The sequence below is a fragment of the Rhipicephalus microplus genome, chromosome 9, assembly GCF_043290135.1.
Source record: "Rhipicephalus microplus isolate Deutch F79 chromosome 9, USDA_Rmic, whole genome shotgun sequence".
Lineage (NCBI taxonomy): Eukaryota > Metazoa > Arthropoda > Arachnida > Ixodida > Ixodidae > Rhipicephalus > Rhipicephalus microplus.
Genome location: NC_134708.1, coordinates 99,476,219 through 99,494,375, shown reverse-complemented (window position 1 = coordinate 99,494,375; position 18,157 = coordinate 99,476,219). Strand labels below are relative to the sequence as shown.

Genomic DNA, 18,157 nt, shown 5'->3' with positions numbered 1-18,157 from the left:
TAAACAAACTAGTGAGCCAGTCACAGCCACCCCTCTTCAATAAAAAAGAATGACCACGTTGTTATTACTATAACCTGAAATCAGGAAACCGGGCAAGGCATTTGCCTGCAAGTACCCGCCCCGGAAGTCTAGTGGTTAAGTTACTCGTATGCAGACCTGCACGTCATGGAATCGAATTCCGGCCGTGGTGGTCGCCTCTTCAAAGAAGGCAGAAATTCCTTACTCGTGTATTTATGTGCAATTCAAAGCACGCCAAATGTGGAAATATTCATAGCTCTCACATATAGGCTCTCTCCTAATAATACCGCTGTTGTGGGACGTTCAACCCAAATAATAGTTATTGTTAATGTTGTTTCTTTGCGTATCTCACATAGCCACATTCATCTGCTATATCTAAAACACTAAGTAAACGTGCTCTGATCTCTTCAACGTTCAGCGCACTTTGTAAGCGTGGATCTAAAAGTGTAGTACAAATACGAGGAATACTTGAAGACAAACAAAAGAGGAGCGCTTTTAAAGTAGAACCAAAATAATATATACGGTACCAGAAGCACCATGCTTGCGAAGAGAAGCCACTTGGATTATGTTGGAACTGCGAAAGGAAACTACACGGTAATTCACGCTACCTCAAAGTTGGCAGACCAGTAGCCGTGAGGTTAGATTTTGATCGCGTGCACCTACATCATTAAAAATCAGCAATAGATTGCATTGTTTTGTTAGGGAGCAAGACACATATCTAGCTTCAAGAAATTTTGCATAGTGAATGTGGTGAAAGTACAAAACAAACTGGCGCCAAGTTTAAAAGGGAAACTATTAAAAAACAATTCTCTTATGTAGGAAATATTTTTGGTAGTGAAATTTTTGACACTAGAGGGTCAGATGGTATATTAACAGTAAACTAATGCATCGTATCAGTGAAGTGTTCTTTTGAAAGTTCAATGTGTGTAGAATATTGTAAATGATGTCCTAAAGGTAGGTCAGAAGTCGAGTTGGTGCATATAAACACAAATAGAATACCTGCGCTGCTTCAGCACACACGTATAAATCAGACACACATACAGACGCAGGCTTGAAACTGACCTTTATCGGACAAAATCCACCTATAGGTGCATTTCGCAGAAACCATCACCGCACATGGGCTTTTCTTTAAGGTATCATCCCAAAAATCTTAGCAATCAGATGACACCACCTTAACAACACTCTTCGAAAGATATGACAACTGTGTTATGCAAAAACACTGATTACTCACTCATACATTTACTTCTCTTCTTCCTAATTTAGTACGCTTCGAAAATTTTCATTGTTATATTATGGCAGCCGTGGCTCAATATCTCGACATCTTTCGGTATCGGCTCACACTTGCACTCGAGCAGTGGATGGGTAGGAGCTAGCTTGTACTGTTTTATACTAAAATTTATGTTAACGTATGCGCATGTTCACACACATCTTGGTATGTCCTACTTAACTCCCTCCACATGACAAGAGAACCCCATACACCACGCCAGCATTTTACTTTGTATATAAATTCGTACGAGTTTTCTCACATCCTTGAACGCTGTTTTCGTGGTCACCTATGTGTGCACAGAGCCCTGCAAGCTTCAACTCCATGCCGCTTTCCAACCTTCTTTAGGTGGTAGGACGTCTTAGGTACAACTAGACATTCATCCTTCTGAAAAAAAATTTAGATTTTGGCCTTGATTTTCTTCATTATTGCCACCGCTACTGCATCTTTCAACTTAACCAACTGCCCTGAAAGGCTTTTCTGCGTAGAATGTAAGCAAGACTTCTTCGATGCTGACTTGACATACTGGGACGCTGTGGCCTGTTTCACTGTCTTTGAATGAATGGAATCATAGGAAAAAAACTCTTTTGGGACCTCAAAATACAGTCCTGGCAAACATAGTCGTCGAAGATTACAGCTATGTCTAAAAATTGAATTCGGTCGTCTTTGTTAGTTCATGAGTGTACGATGACCTTTTGCCATGGTGCTGAAAAAGGTGAACTACATTAGCAAGGGAACAGTCGTAAGCGGAAGTGTCACGCTTTCTTAACCGGACGAGTACACCGTCTACATGATCACACACGCACAAAACCTGGTCGTGGTCAAGCAATTCGTTGACAACCCTGTCAAAACCTGATAAAGTATTGTTTAGCAGAGCGGCAATGTAGAACCCAATGCTGATATCTTGCTTCTTTACGGAGTAACTGTCTGCACACTGTATGAAAGTCCCAAGGCTTGAAACGCTCTTGCCTTTATTTCGCAAGGTCTCCAGTAATTAAAAGCTATTGGTTTCCCGGTCTCGCAAATCATGAAAGATATATTACATGATTGAGAGCAATGTGGTTTGTTGCGTCATAGAAAATCAAAGCTAACAACCGGCAATCAAATTACAAACAGCGCAGGGAGACTACAAAAAATCTTGATGCAAATTGGATAAAACAATGGTACAAGTATGGTGGTTGGAACCGCTCATATTCATACACAAAGGTAAGCGAGTTTCGCGCTGATACGTTGTCCTAAATAGACCCCCCCTCCCATAGTTAAGGTTTTGGTCACTGCAAGCAGCGAAACTAGTGTAGAATAATTTTCGCGAGTGACCTTGACCCTCACCCCGAAATTCAATATATAGAAGTCAGGTTTTACTTTAGAACTCAACTTTATCACTCTACAAAAATATTTTAAGTGCTCATTGTTGACCACACACTTTGTTCCAATAACTAAGTGTGGTGTGAGGGCACACAGTTCCTGACGAACAGCCGATTGTTTTGAAAGTATTTACAAAAGGTTTGGTCCCTATACCTTGTAGCCTGAAACCTCTACGAAGAACTTATCTTAATGGCTAGTCTGAGTACAAACATTTTTGCACAGATACAAAAACTGAGTACTCAGACTCACAGCAGCACGTATACGTCTTGGTCATTTGCTAATGTGAAGGTTACATTGTTGTCAAGCCAGCAGGCCAAATTGACGATCCGCCTACATAGGAGCGTAGTGATGGACTGAACATTTTGGTTACTCTGATGGGCACAATACACCAATACCAGCATTCTTTCTTGCATTTGTAACATTGAAAGTCGTCAAGCAAAACTGGACTGACGCCTAAAGTTCGTACACAAGATCACACTACCACTGCTAGCATGAAAAAAGTTTTTACATGCCAAAATGACGATGTGAATCATTTTTACCACTGGAGGCTCTTTTTTTTTTGCCCTTCGATATTCAGATGTCATTTGATTCAAACGAGTGTTTAGCACGGTTTGCACAGTTATAACAAAAGTAAAAACAATGAAAGTATTCTAAATCAAAAATGTGACCAGTAGAAGTCAACTTAAAACTTTATTCGACAACTTCCAAACGCTTACAGTGGGTACGGTAAATGAGCCAACAATCAATACACAAGTCTCACTAAAATGATCTAGGTATACCTGTGTTGCATGCTTACATAAACGCTAGCCTTGTAAAAAATATTGAACACACACAGTAACAGAACTTGGTGCATAAAACAACTTCTAAATAGTGGATTGAAAACTGCTGCTCAGAAAAGAGGAAAATGGGAGAAAAGGGAACATGCCAATCGACAAAACTCGAACGATCGCTGGTTGAAGTGAATTGCCATGAAAAAACCAAATACTTAAAACGTCAATATGTGCATTCAATGCAGGAGTTACACATTCGGCTAAAATGTCAACAAGAAATTGATTTCACAGATAAAAGTAAAACTTCCCGTAAAACACGAAGCTCGCTTCGCGAGCACATACATGCCCTCATTTTCTTGGAACTATTTGTGGATGGAGAAATCAGATGTCCCAGTGCAGGCCGACATGGCAGACGAGAAGCCATGCAGTTGAAAGGGCAGTGGTGAGGACCATCAGCGGGAAACCAATCCTTTGAAGAAAGTAATACAAAAGGTAATGTTATGCATCTGCACGAGTTCAATAATTGTGCATACCATCCTACAGATGTGTTCACTGTGCCAATATAGTGCGAGACAAAAAACAGATGAATAAAAAGCTTTTGAATTTTATTTATTTATTTAATTATCTATTATGAGAGACAGACAGACAGACAGACACAGACAGACAGACAGACAGACAGACAGACAGACAAAGAACTTTATTTGCGAGGTTATTCACAGCTTTGCTTAATACTCAAATTCCGTCAGGGCGATTTTGCCGTCAGGTTGATTCAGTGAAAGCAATGAAAAGGATGGCGACAACTTAGAATGTTGCATAGAGCAAGGCTTTGTCAAAACATCAGTCGATTCCTCAGAACCCTTCCCCCAATGTATGCACAAGGACTACACGCCGTGGCAAAACATGTGGCCATGAACCGCCGCGTGAAAACCTTCAGGATGCCGCTGCAATGTCCCCAGAATGCCCCCTTTAAGGATCCAAGTCGGTGCCGAAATGTCGGGTGTTTACGTGTTTTCACGTACTTTACTCTGGTTGGAGTTCAAAAACTTTTTTGTCGACCTACTCAACTAGACATACTTCCGTCTGATGTTTACATTTAGGCAAGGCTTGTACCTCTCATTTAGCATTCGCGTTGGTGACGTTCAACAGAACATTAGCTTAGGAAAACGCAATGACGATTGAACAACCAAAATGACCCTCATACTGCATGCATAGGTCAATGAACTGACTCATGAGTCGACTCACTCAGACTCAGATTGAGCTGCGAGTCTGAGTCTGCGTGAGTGATAATTTGGTGAGTGAGTCCAGCATTGAAAACTCATCGTGAGTGAGTCTAAGTTACTTCACAGCGAAAGGTACAGTCCTTGAGCGAGTCTGAATAGGTTGCATTTCATTTTACAGACCAATGGCTCTTATTCAGCAGTACTATCGGCGTTACGTGGATTCACGTTTATACTCACGTGCACTCACGTGTATTTCAAAGCACTATGATTAATGCACCTATTCAATATTTATTGATCGAAGGCGTTAATCACGTACGTAATATCTTGAAATCCCCCCGCCAACGCTTCCAGGAAAGTACCTGATAATTATATTTAACGTTTCCGTATCTTCAAAGCAAACCGTCCTTGCTCGTTTGCAACCATGAGTAACTAGTGATCCTTAGCACTACATCAAAAAGCGTCATTAATCATTCGTTCGGGTTAAACATCTACAAACCACTATATGAATACGAGAGACGCCGTAGCGGAGGGCTCCGGAAATTTCGACCACCTAGAGTCAATCAATGTGTACCTACATCTGAGCCCATGGGCCTCCAGCAGTTCCACCTCTATCGAAAATGCGGCCACCACGGCGTTCAAAGGCACGAACAACAGCACCAATTACGTGAGGTAAAGATAGTAAAGAGCGTCGACGACATCGTTGAAGAAGAGACCTATAAGCCAACGAACTTATGAGTCGACTCACTAGTACACACAGACTCGCATCGAGTCGTGAGTCTGCACAAGTCCGAGCCAGTCGGGTTGAAAACTTTCACGAGCGAGTCCTTTTCAGAAACATCTTGGTGATCCTGAATGCGAGTGAGTCCTAAGCCCAACATAGTCTGCATGTCGGATCAGCGCAAACTAATGCTTGTGAACAACACGCACAAAGGTATATGCACAGAAAAAACGCGCGCGACCGCACACCCTGTCAACCATGCCCTTCGTGAATTGTATGCACGCAGCTTCATCCAAATGTTTACTTTTGTGAAGTCTGTCCTTGGCGTTATGAATGAAAGGCGTGTTATTTTGTATTGACCTTGACCACGGAAAGGCGTCACATACCTGAAGAATTCGAAGAAACTGAACTTGTAGCCATGTTGCTCGGCAACTCCAGCGCAGACTACGTTCGCCGAGGCTCCGATAAGGGTTCCATTGCCTGCGAGAAGAGCTGCGCTTAGTTCACTCTAACTTTGTACTTAATGTTATGCTAAAGTGGCTACGAATTCAAAAAAACATGTCAAATAATTCTCTATAGCACGAAAATTGCAAGCGGCTACAAGCAATGCAGCCATTATCTAAACTGGATACATATTTACTACTGAATTCTGCTTGAATTACCGGTTTTAGAGCTGGCGCTTCAGGCCAAATTTCATTTTCATCATTCAGTATGCATTTCGCAGCTTTACAAGTAAACTCAGAAAAGACCACTCACTCTATATCGTGCAAAGAAAAAGAATAAACGTAAGCTTGGAATTGCGCCCGTTGCTTCACATCTTGGAGACCGACTACGCAAGGCGCCTAATATTAGGGAGAGCTCTGAACAATTTTGCCCATCTAGGGTTCCTCAATGTCTGCCGAGATCACACAGTACAGAGGCTTCTAGCATTTTGCCTCGATGTCGAACATTTCTTTTGCTTGCGCATCGCCTGTTGAGATTTCTGCGGGAAGGGGAAGTTGCTGAACGACGAGAAGAGGAAGGCTTAAAGGTTGAGTAGATAAAACGAAGAAGATGTTGCAGGGCTCGAAACCGGGGTCCCAGTTTGCTTGGCTGTGTTTATAGTTCCCGCAGTGACGGGTGGCCCACGAGCGAATTCACCGAAAGCCAAGCGCTGTCACCATCATGCAGGCCAAGTTACGTTGATCGGCTTCTGACCTTAAAGGCACACTAAAGGCAAATATTAAGTCGTTTGTTGTTTGAATTGTGCTCCAGAAACCTCGCGGTGCTACTTTTGTTCCAAAGAAGTACTTTCTAAAATAAAATTATAATTTTGTGATCTGCATCGCATTGGCGCGCTTAAAATTATCCGCCTGATAGCTGTCTTTCTGGTGCGTCTGTTGCATGCCTATTGTGGCCCGCCTTCACTGCGCGGCCACCGATACTATTAGCAGCAGAGCAAAAATAGCAGGAGCCACAGTAGCAACAACGACCATTTAAGGTTGTTCTGCTTGCTTGGTTCAACTGTTCTCGGATAGATGGCACCACCTATCCAGATTAACCAGGCGAAAAAGCAACTTTTAAACCACTCGCTTCATTTGCCAGATTTAGGCTGTGGGGTTCTGTGAAAGAACGAGCGCTCAAAAAGGGCGTGCCGCCAAATTCTCGCGATGAAACGCCGGAGTGACGCCGCGAGGTCAAAAAAAAAAAGAAAAAAAAAACACGTTCCCCGGGCACGCTCCTTCTCCCCTCGGAAGCGTGGGCTCGCCGACGAACCTTCTCACCCCACAACGGCGGCCGAGCAAGCACTCGAATGTTCTAGATGGATAGGGGCGGCGTCATCCCGGGTTGAGTCATCCGTCGCGGACGGTCCTCGTATCGTTTCGCGCTTTCCCCTAGCCTTCGCTGCGCATCGCGCCGACGAAATGATGAGAACTGATATGTGGGGTTTAACGTCCCAAAACCACCATATGATTGTGAGAGACGCCGTAATGGAGCGCTCCGGAAATTTCGACCAACTGGGGTTCTTTAACGTGCACCTAAATCTGAGTACACGGGCCTACAACATTTCCGCCTCCATCGGAAATGCAGCCGCCACAGCCGGGATTCGAACCCGCGACGTGCGGGTCAGCAGCCGAGTACCTTAGCCACTAGACCACCGCGGCGGGGCGAAATGATGAGAACTTTCTGGAATGTCGCACGGAAGGTATTTAACCGAGCAGCGGAGATGAGAGATCAGGAGAAGACGGAAGTTAGCGCCAGAGCGCGTAGGGATTCTACCGTGGAGTCGGCGAAGGTTTTGTCCGTAGAGATAAAGCAAGAGAAGAAGATGATTTCCGCCTGAGGGGTGACGACTCTAGCTACAGGCAAGAGTGTGTGTGTTTACCGCTATCGAGCGAAGACGCGTGGCAACAGCTGCGTGTGTGAAGCCGACGTGTTTCCGGCGAAGAAGTTTGAAGCTTCGAGAGTGGCCATTTGAAGACGCGAGGTTTCCTGGAAGAGAAACTTCAGCGAGGTTTCCTGGAAGAGAAACTTCGGGGGGGGGGGGCAGCGCAACAACAACAACGCTGGACTTTGAGTGAATGATTCTCGGAAGAGTATCATTCAGACTTTTGTTCCATGGACTTTGGACTGAATAAGTTTTCTAACTCTTTAGTCTTTAAATGTCTTGGTTGTTCAATGCATGCGGCTGCATTGTAGTGCGTATTGTTGTCTGTGTCCGTTGTTTCGAGTGTGGCTGATTGTACTGTGTAGTACGTTGTTTGATTGGTGTCATATTGGACTCAACTATTGTGGAGTGTGCATACTTGTGTTTTGTTTTCGATCTGCCATTACTGAGAGTATAATTTTGTTTGTTTATCAACTCTCGGCTCTGACTTGTTCTTTGGGCCACAGCCGGCGTCCGCTGGCGCGCACAAAAGGACCACTTCTAAATTGTCCACGCTTTCGTGGTGCGGTTCGGGGGGCCGATACTCCGGCCCTTGGAATTAGCCCGGCGATCGCCTCCCTAAATAACGGGACCCGTGACAGGTTCCTTTTTCTGTAAATCAAATATAAATAGACAAGCCGCATTCATTGCCCCTCTACAGATGCACAGAAGATTCCTTTTTCATTGAAGCTAGTATGTTTACTAGTGATTAATGGAAGTTTCACGCTCTCACGTCACCTTGATCATTTCCAAAATGTATGACTAATGGTGCAAGTCGTGTGTTGCGTTCAGCTTAACTGCTCAATAAGGAGGCCACTGCTGTTTATAATATTGCCATTTTAGACGCTGTAATATACTGATCTTTCACTGACAAACTCATTTGCCTTTAGCGTCCGTTTAAGACGCGAGTTCGATTGCGATTGTGGCAATTTCATATACATAGCAGTGTGGCAAACGTCTCCCGTTTCCCTTTATTCAGCGTGCTCTCCTGCCGTATCATCCCGTAACCAGAAAAGGCAGAAAAGTTTTACACATCTCTAACCGAATGCGACTGCTGTTCATGTAGCGAGTCCGTGCATTTCACCTCAACATCGTAGCGCCGCAATCAGTAGTATACCGCGGTATCAATGACGCACGCCTTTACGCTGGTGTAGAGGCTTAGTGGCCTCGACTAGTACGTGCGCCATAACGGTAACAAGTACAGCACATGGATGAAGCATTAAAAATATGTTTACGGGATCAGTGGTTAAACAGTTTCCTGTGGTTGGATAATCTTAATTATTTGCAGCTTATGCAGTTTTTTGTTTTAGTATCGACTTCTCGGCGGATATAAATTTTTAGTTGGAGGTTCACAATTTTGTTCGTAGGTGAGTTGTCATCACTTCTTATACTGCATTCCATTTTATTTTCTAGTTGGGCCATCTTTCGGATAGGCCAACGTGCAGTAAACTTGTCATTGCGTTAAGGAACCTAATGGTAATATGAAGCTTTTACCTCCAAGACAGGCTCCAAAGGCGAGAGCGTAGATTAGCGGCCCAAGCTTGAGACCCAAGTCGCTTTCACCTAGGCCATTGACAATTTTGATCTGGAAAGAAGTTGACAACGGGAATACGGTTTAGACAGACAAGGCACCAAGACCTCGACGCATTGTGATAGGCATTTCTTTTGCGCTTCTTGTAAACAAGCATATACTAACTAATTTGCACTTATGTAGCACCTAATCATCTTCACTAGCCTCGATTATTGCCCAAACCACATCAGGCCTTACTCGGTGCGAATCGAGTGTGAGGTGAGAATAATGTGAAGCAAACGACTTCGTGAACTCTAAAGTAAAAGCAAGGCATGCAGGCAGGGAGACCAGGAAATGGCGAGTTGTTCGATATCACTTTGTTGAGGAATTGCCAATCTTTAACTGTTCAGCCAGCAATCTCCAATAAGTAGTGTACCAAGGGACCGATTGAATAAACAATTCAGTTAGCAATTTGAAACTTACAGCACGCTGTTTAAAGACTATTCAAGCAAAACATTGTTATTTAGACATGTTTCACGTTCATAGTTACAAGTACTTTACCGGAATTTTCCCTGCTCACGAAATTGTCAAGGGACCGCGAAATGCACCCACCATGACAGTCGTGAATGGTATATTGTCCACGAAGGAAGAGGCTAGTGCAGAGACCCAGGTTATGATAATGATTGAGACAGTTAGTCGGGAGTCATGGTGCACGCTTCGAATCCAGTTCTGGGTCAAGTGGCCAACATAAAGCAGAAGCTTTAGTTCGACGAGTGCCTGGAAAAAAAAGGTAAACATGTAGTGGAGAGGGTCGACCGCTTTATTTATTTATTTATTTACCTATAGAGTTATTTATTTATTCATTAATTCATTTATTTATTTATTGAGTACCCTCAGCACCAAAAGGCCTTACCGAGGGGGTTACACAATACATAATTGACAATAAATACATATTTGCAGGTTTAGCAAAAACAAAAAATAATGTATCAAGCATTGCGCTCCACACAAGAATAAGGTATGACAACAAAATTAAATTTTATATAGTGGGTCACCCACTCTTGTAACCTTCACAAACAACTTTACAAGCATTGGAGCTTCGCAAACAACGCGTTTAGAAACTGCGGAGGCTTTGCGCCCGAAAGACACGATAAAATTATAGACTGCCCCAAAGGACTTTGACCACATGAGGTTCTTTAATGAGAAACTAAGGCAAAGCACACAGACTACTACAATATGGCTACCTTCGAAATATGGCCGATGGGACAGAAGTCAATCCCTCAAGCTTCGGGACCGCAATCAGGCAGCACAACCATTAGACTCACCATTGAAGTAAATACAGATCAGAATAAATTCAACACACATTAAATTAAATACACACTGAAATAAATACAGAATAAAATAAATACCTATAAACAAAATACAAATACAGGTTGTATAAATACATATCGTGCGTCAAGCAAACAATAGCGTAAAAGTATTCGTAGAGTATCCTGCATTTCATAAGGCTGCTATAATATATGACGAAAGCGCAGCCTCCCAAACGGCTTTCCTGAATGCGAAGCGCCATATACGTCTGGTATATCTCATTGGTTACATCTTGTGACTGACTAACGGCTGTTACGTGCCCTAGCTCATAGCGATGCAAGCTTCAGCACTTACCTCCATGACAACAAAAAGGGCTCCGAAAAATATGAGCGTGGTCCACTCCACGCGAGCGATAACAGCGTCCAGCTCACGTGTGTCAGCCAGAACCATGAGCATCACGGCTCCAAGAATAGCGATCCATCCTGCGGGTACAGAAAAGCACCTGTTACTGAACGTAAAGTACTCCATGTAAAACTTTCAAAAAATCTGAAGAACGCGCTACATTTATATTCTATAAGACTAGGAGTAACAATGATGACTACAGAGGTCATCTGAGCTATGAACACAATTTTTTTGCACTAAAAAAATCAACCTTATTCTAACAACGTTTTCAAACAACTAACACAGACCGCCATAGCTGGTTACAAATTGTAATCATTGCTGCTTAAGGTGCTTGATGCGCCTGTATTTATACTCTTCAATTCCATATATGGGCATAATCGAGCTTATTACCGTCAAATAATAGTCAACGCAATGTCACGTGTGTAACTGACTCATCCGAAGAATTTCGGGCTCCAACCTGAAGATGCCGGACATAATCGTTAAGCGTGGTTTCGGCGAGAACCCTCGTAAGGTGCCTTTTTAAGCCGTTTTGAACAACAGATTTGCAGCGTTGATGGTAGTACAGCATGTCAATTTTGGAAATATACTTTATTGATTGATGTCCAAATACTGCTTACACAAGTCTTGTTCTCAAAATACTCAAACAAAATTTTGTTTATGGTATGAGTAACTTGGGATGAAATGTCAATATGACGATTCCTTCTAGATATGCGTTCAAAATCATCAAAAATTATTAACAGATACCTGCTCACTGCTTTCTCAACTGCATTTTCTCTAGCGGCGTCAGGCATATTAAAATGGTAAGGTACATTATTCGGGACAGTAATGAAGAAAGCTAATTTACTCGAATAATTAGTGGGCTTCGGTTAACACGTCAAATTGCGAAATGGTACAATTGGCGCTTTACGTAGGAAGTTTCGATTGCACCTTAGAAATCGCAAAAAGTGGCACTAAGAATTTTGAGGTAAATATATTTAATAAATTCAACGACGAAACTCATCGAAGCACCGATGAGCCCAGAAAATACGTCCAGGATGACCCCACTCTTAAAGACAACAGTTAGTGAGGTGACGTTTTTCTGGGTCTGTTAACGTATATATGCCTTGCCTGCTTTACAACAAACTTCCAAAATAGTGAGTGCTCCCTTGCATACGTTTTAAAAAATCTCGGCATGTCCACGAAGTGAATGATTAGAGGGCGATACAGTGGGATCGTATGGTGTAATCGTCAACTACCCGGGACATTGACCACCCACGCCCGTAAATGAGCGACAAAGTGTACAGCTATATACAACATTTATTGGTCCTAAATTGTAAGTTGCGATAAGTGGTTTAGTTTTGTTTTGCCTTCATCACATCCAGCCTGAAGTCGGCTAAAACGAGGTCTGTGCATGTTCCCCTGGTAGTTGTTGATTGTTTCCAGTTTCACGAAATGCATCGTAGAGCACATCGAGAAGTCATACAATAAACAAACCAGTCGTTGTCCATGATCGTCATCATCATCGTCATAGTAAATAGTGGGCACCTTGCTTGTGCTCGGCTACAGTGAACGCCCACGGACAAGCTTTGACATTAAAAAGCTCTGCCCCCAGAACACCTTGCTTCGCTGCGATATGTTCGCTTTCCCGCACCAATGTTTTCTAATTAGATCTCTCCTTCGCAGACTGCTTTTCTAGCTCAAAGCACGTTCACCCCTCCACAATCGAGCTAAGATGCGGAAGCACCACAAAGGCTTCACAGAGCACACTGTAGGAATCTCACGCTTCATCGTATGTTCCCACCTGGCAACTTGAGAACAGTAGAAACTAAAAAAAAAACAATACAGGGCTGAATGGTGAACGAAAACAAAAATTGTTTGCCGGTTATTCTGTGGTCGGTACTATCTGGCTGAAAACGAATTGGTTCGTGCATGCACAAAATATTTTGCAAGCTGTCCATTGCATGTGCAGCCTGTACAACCACACATTGATGTTGGTCGAACCGTCACTAATTCTGGATGTCTCTTCAAAATACAGCAGTCGCGCTCTTTCGAGTTTGGGTTTTAGTTTGGCCGCTGAGTGTGCGCAAATTTCAATACCACGCGTATGCTATCAATGGACGCCTTTTCTTTATTCTTGAAAATGCAATGACTTATTCGCGTGAAGAACAACAGTCCCATTTGACACAGCCATCTTCCTGCATTGATTCAAAATATCAATTGATTTATTTAACTACCATCTCGCATGATGTCCTTAGCCACGTTGAGATGTCTGTGGCTATAGAAGCAGTAAGTGTGAAGGTATAGTAAAAATGTCGCATTTCGCCAATTTGCACACATTTCTTGGAAAACATTTTGATAGGACTTCTTGAGAATGCAAAGAATCTCTCCAGAATCGCTTTCGTGTATATCGAAGAGTCGATTATGCAACCGTGCGTGCACATCAATGAAATGCCGCGAAAGTCATGTCAAGCGGAATCGAGAAGCTACTCGAAAAGCCCGGCCCCTCCCCCCTGCCCCTCCCGCAAAAAAATAAATTTACTTTCAGATCACTCTTTCCACACCTATCGTGTCAAATGAGTTTTTGCACGTATGTTTGATTTCATGTGATCAAGATTCACAAGAAGGTTTTCAAGCTAGTTGTTCTAGCTTATCTTGTCAATCCTTATTAATAAGATTGAAAAATTATTAATTCATTGGCCAGAAAAGAATATGTGTCAAGACGATATTGACCCATCACATCTGTGAAGAAATGTGTGGACTAAAGGGTTCATGAAGACATACTTACCAAGCGTCAGGTGAATTGAGGGTATGCTCTGGAGAAAGAAGAGCACGATGACGGAGGCCAGAACAATGGTTGACTTCACGAGAAGCGCCGGTTCACGAATCCTGTACTTCTCGCTCAAGGTGCGCAGGTTCTCCCGGAAACCCGCTTCGGCCAGCCTGCATTACGCAGCCAATTAGTATGCGCGGACCATTATTATGCAGGCATCCATTACGCAGGCATCTAATAGGCGCTTATTACTGCATCTTTACAAGATAAATTGGTATGGTTCATATTTCCCCATCCTTATAATATTGTATAGCTCTAAAGGTTCATTTTTATGTAGTTTTAGCTCTACACGCTTATTTCAGGCAGAAAACGACGCAGCAAGAAAAAGGCTGGGAGGTTACATTTACACCTGGTTTACTACTACAAAAAAGGGGAAATACAAAAAAAAGAAAATAAAGAGCTACTATGAGAAAGAGAGTCAAGTTAGTTGCTAGATATTCACGGTTAAATGATGAGGTGAACCAAGCACGTACGCTAGCGACAAATCAGGACAGCATGAACGGCGAACAACTGAATAAGCGCACAAAAGCGGAAAACAGGCATGGGAACTTATCTGGCCACGCAATAGGTGAACCAATCAATGCGGCACGCATGGAGGCGTACGTGGGAATTATTCAGTCGTGATTTTATTTTACATGCAGGTTAATTGTGGGGTGGCTCACGCATGCGATACCATTTGTCGTTATGCCAGACCCTAAAAAATAAAAGTGTTTTTGCTATCGTGTGTTCAAGTTAACTCGCATATTCCTCTAATTTTTGAATGCAGTTACACTCACGACAATGTAAAAATAGATTATACGGCGAGTCCTGATAGCGATCTCAAATCTTGCATGAATGACTGGATAATGCAGTCCCCATATTGCCCTACGTAGGAATTACTGCAGCTATACGTAATGTCGTACATTGCACATGTACGGAAATCAGTATAAACTTGTGTTTAACGAAAGAAATGTCATGTGCCTTTTTTATTTTCTACATATATAAGCATTTGCAGTAAATCAGCTGCTTGTGAAACCTGGTACTGTATGTGGTGTGCAGTGCGCATCTCCCCTCTTCCTTTGGCTCTTATTCCCCTTTCCTCATGTGTGGAGTAGCAAACAGGACGTAATCTAGTTAACCTCCCTGTCTTATATTCCCTCTCTTATTTGACGTTATTTAGTGTCTTCTCTTTGTAGTGACCTCTCTTTTATCCGTGTTTTCGCGCTCTGTCTCTTTACCATGATCTACGGAGAGGAGAAACAGGTGGAGATAAATACATAGAGGTTCACACAGTTGCTCATGAGTTTTTGTCAGACCACTCCTAGCCTAAGATGATGATCCTCAGCCAAAAACTGCTTTCCTCGTTTGTCTTTCCTCCTTTGCCCTATTTCTCGTCCGTTCCCGCCAACAACGCTGCCCCATGTTTGCGTTTGGTTCACAGAAAAGTCCTGCCTAGTGTCGAACAGATTCACTCACATGTATGAGGCAGTCTTGCCCTCCACAGGCGTCCCGTCAGGGGCGCCACTGCGAGGAGGTGGCAGGGTTGCGGATCGGGCGTAGTGGCTGCGCTTGCTCTGCTGGCGCACGAGCTTGCGAACCTTCTTGCGCAGCACGTGGCGCACGTGGGTCTCGTCCCGCGAGTACTCGGCCAGCGAGAAGACTGCCTTCTGCCACACCTGGATCTCGTGAGCCATCTCTGCGGGACGAAGCAAAAAATACAAATGCAAAAATGATCAGCAAACATGCTCGTGGATTAATGAAAGCCGAAAGATCCTGTAGTTTGGTCAATCGGTTTTCTTTTAGACCGTTCGACCTCCACGCACAACGCATGCTCATTTTTGTCAAACATGAGATGCCGAAATTTCTACGTGAGGTTTCCATGCCCAATGGACAGTTTGCATCAACTGCAAGTTGGCTTACATGTGAGACTTGTTTTACTGCCAAAAACTCGTTCACAGACTGCTTTTCTCGCTCATTGTGCAGCGAAGGCACGCAAGCACGAGTGTACTACAAAATGTCACTCTTCAAATTCCAGTGACGGCACGCGTGCCATCGCTGGAACCCGCTTGCCTAGATAAAGCAAGCGGGTTAGAGGGAGACAGAATGTTAAGTGGGTAAATGAGAGTAAGAAGTTTGCGGGCATAAATTGGCAGCAGCAAGCACAGGACTGAGTTGCAAGCACAGGACATAGGAGAGGCCTCCGTCCTGCAGTGGACGTAGTCAGGCTGATGATGATGATAATGATGAAGACTCCTTTTTGAGAAAGAAAACGGGAACGCAGAGAAATAATGCTGTTGAAGTTCAACGTTCCAAAACCATGGAATGATTATGAGAGACGCCATAGTGCAGGGTCTCCGGCAATTTCGACCACTTGTGTTTCTTTAACCTGCACCCAAATCTGCTCACAAGCATTTTCACGTCCATCGAAAGTGCGGCCGCCGTGGCCAGGATTCGATCCCGTGACCAGTGGGTCAGAAGCAGAGTGCCTGAAGACTAGACCACCTTGGCGGGGTAAGTCAGGGAGGTTAATAAGACAGCAGTGTGCGGTACGCTACCTTGCACTGGGGTTGGGAAATAGTGAATTGGAGAGAGATGCATTCAGACACCTCCCCTTGTGGAACACCAATGAAACAGCGAAGCTGTTGGGTTACAAAGGAGCTTTCACTTCGCCAATTATTTGAGCGGGTTGAGCTACGTTGATGTTGAGTGCAGTGGACTCAAATGAAGAGAAATAGAATTGGTGAATGATGTGAGTGAATAAAGGGAGAGGAGTGGCGGAAACGATTGTCGGCGTAGTAGGAAGCGGTGAGAGTAGTGAGCAAAGAGTGGTGAGAGGAGTGTCACATTTCTGCAGCGATATTTATCAACTTTCTGTGACACATGCCCATCCCGCTCGAAATAATGAAATGAAAACTCAAGTCTCGCCATGAGCTTTTTCAAGAAGTACATAACTTTTGCTGTTTCAGCTGACACATGTAACTAAAGTGATTTATTATCACCTGTTTAATTGCTGGTGACCTGAAAATTGTATGGTCAGTTTGTGGTTAAGACGTGCATTCGACAAGCCTCTGCTCAAGAGTTTTTACTGAGACTGGCTTAGCTGCTAGCTTAAGCTTCCCATAGCAAAGCCCGTTTTTTTTTCTTTAAGTAGAACCAAGTTTTCTTGTTAGTTACGATAGCTACTTTCCATACACCTCATGAGAAATACTGCACCTGAAGTTTCACTTAAATGTGGAAACTACTACAAGAAATAGACTATAAGACCGGATATTTAAAACTCTTGACGGAAAGATGCATACCTAGGTAGTCAGAGGACTGTGCCGAGCGCAGCTTCTTGACATCCCGGTAAAAGACGCGCAGGTAGATATACGCTCCCAGTGCGCACAGCAGGACGCCCGGAGCCATGTGCGCCGTAAAAGTAGTGAACGAGACCCCCTGCGAAATTTGCCAAGAAAGTCACAAAATAGTATTGTGGGTAGATCATTCAGGCACTTCGTTGCAGCAAGTACTCCGCAAAAGGACACAAAAACTAGGATGCGATAAAGCCACACGTAGCGTTGTGTTTTGATTGTGGCCCAATTTTTGTCATTTTGTCGAGATGGCGTGACAACCATGTGCCTTTACGATCTACAAAGAGGTCTGTGTGCCAAGTTTCAAAGTACACTTGTTATAATCGGCACTACGCATCGTGATTATCTAAACCCATGCGCAAGGATACATTTGGTATATGTACATCCACAGTTGTCCATTATTTGCGCCATGATCAAATATCATAGGATACTGCTCACACATGCTATCGCTCACCGGAAGCTATCCCCGCGGTTGTACGAAATACTGGTGTCACGCAGGCACTTTTAATGGCGAACAGGGTGAACTCGATCGGTTTTCTTGATCGCGACGAACTTTATGGCCGCTGCTACACGGCCCAAGCAAATATTTGATAAATATGTAAGGTTTAACGTGCCAAAACCACCATATGATAATGATAGACGCCGTAGTCAATGGCTCGGAAAATTTCGACCACCTGGGGTTCTACGGCCTAAGCAAATGCTGTTCGAACTTGGGTCAGATGAAATGCACCAGGTGTCACTTGCATGCCGTAAAACGCGTCATTGACAAAAGTCAGCGTATGATATTTTAATAGAGCAATTTACCAGCATTATGTTAATCGTGCAAGAACCGTTCGAACGACAACAACTTTGCGTGGCACTACAAAAGTAATTTCATAAATCCATCATTTGGTAGCCATCATCCATCATCCATCCATCATCCATCATTTGCTGTGCGACATTCCTAATCTTCACGTTTATTTGTTTTGGCACTTGCTCGAAGCCGTTCAGGCACAGCAAAATGGCGATCTCGTTGTACACGTCAGAGTTTCACTTCTGAC

At 43.5% G+C, this 18,157-nt stretch overlaps 1 protein-coding gene across 1 annotated transcript in view; it reads right to left on the bottom strand.

Annotated features, from left to right (window-relative positions):
* Positions 1-3,318: 3,318 nt before the first annotated feature.
* The window catches only part of LOC119164678 (P protein-like), a 38,507-nt gene continuing 23,668 nt past the window's right edge, over positions 3,319-18,157 (bottom strand). Inside the window, exons 10-17 of the mRNA XM_037416896.2 lie at positions 17,067-17,202; positions 15,244-15,463; positions 13,744-13,898; positions 10,932-11,059; positions 9,885-10,049; positions 9,257-9,347; positions 5,742-5,835; positions 3,319-3,886 (exon numbers count right to left, since the gene is read on the bottom strand). Coding sequence (XP_037272793.2) covers positions 3,799-3,886; positions 5,742-5,835; positions 9,257-9,347; positions 9,885-10,049; positions 10,932-11,059; positions 13,744-13,898; positions 15,244-15,463; positions 17,067-17,202 — 1,077 coding nt within the window. The 3' untranslated portion in view covers positions 3,319-3,798. The remainder of the gene's footprint in view (positions 3,887-5,741; positions 5,836-9,256; positions 9,348-9,884; positions 10,050-10,931; positions 11,060-13,743; positions 13,899-15,243; positions 15,464-17,066; positions 17,203-18,157) is intronic.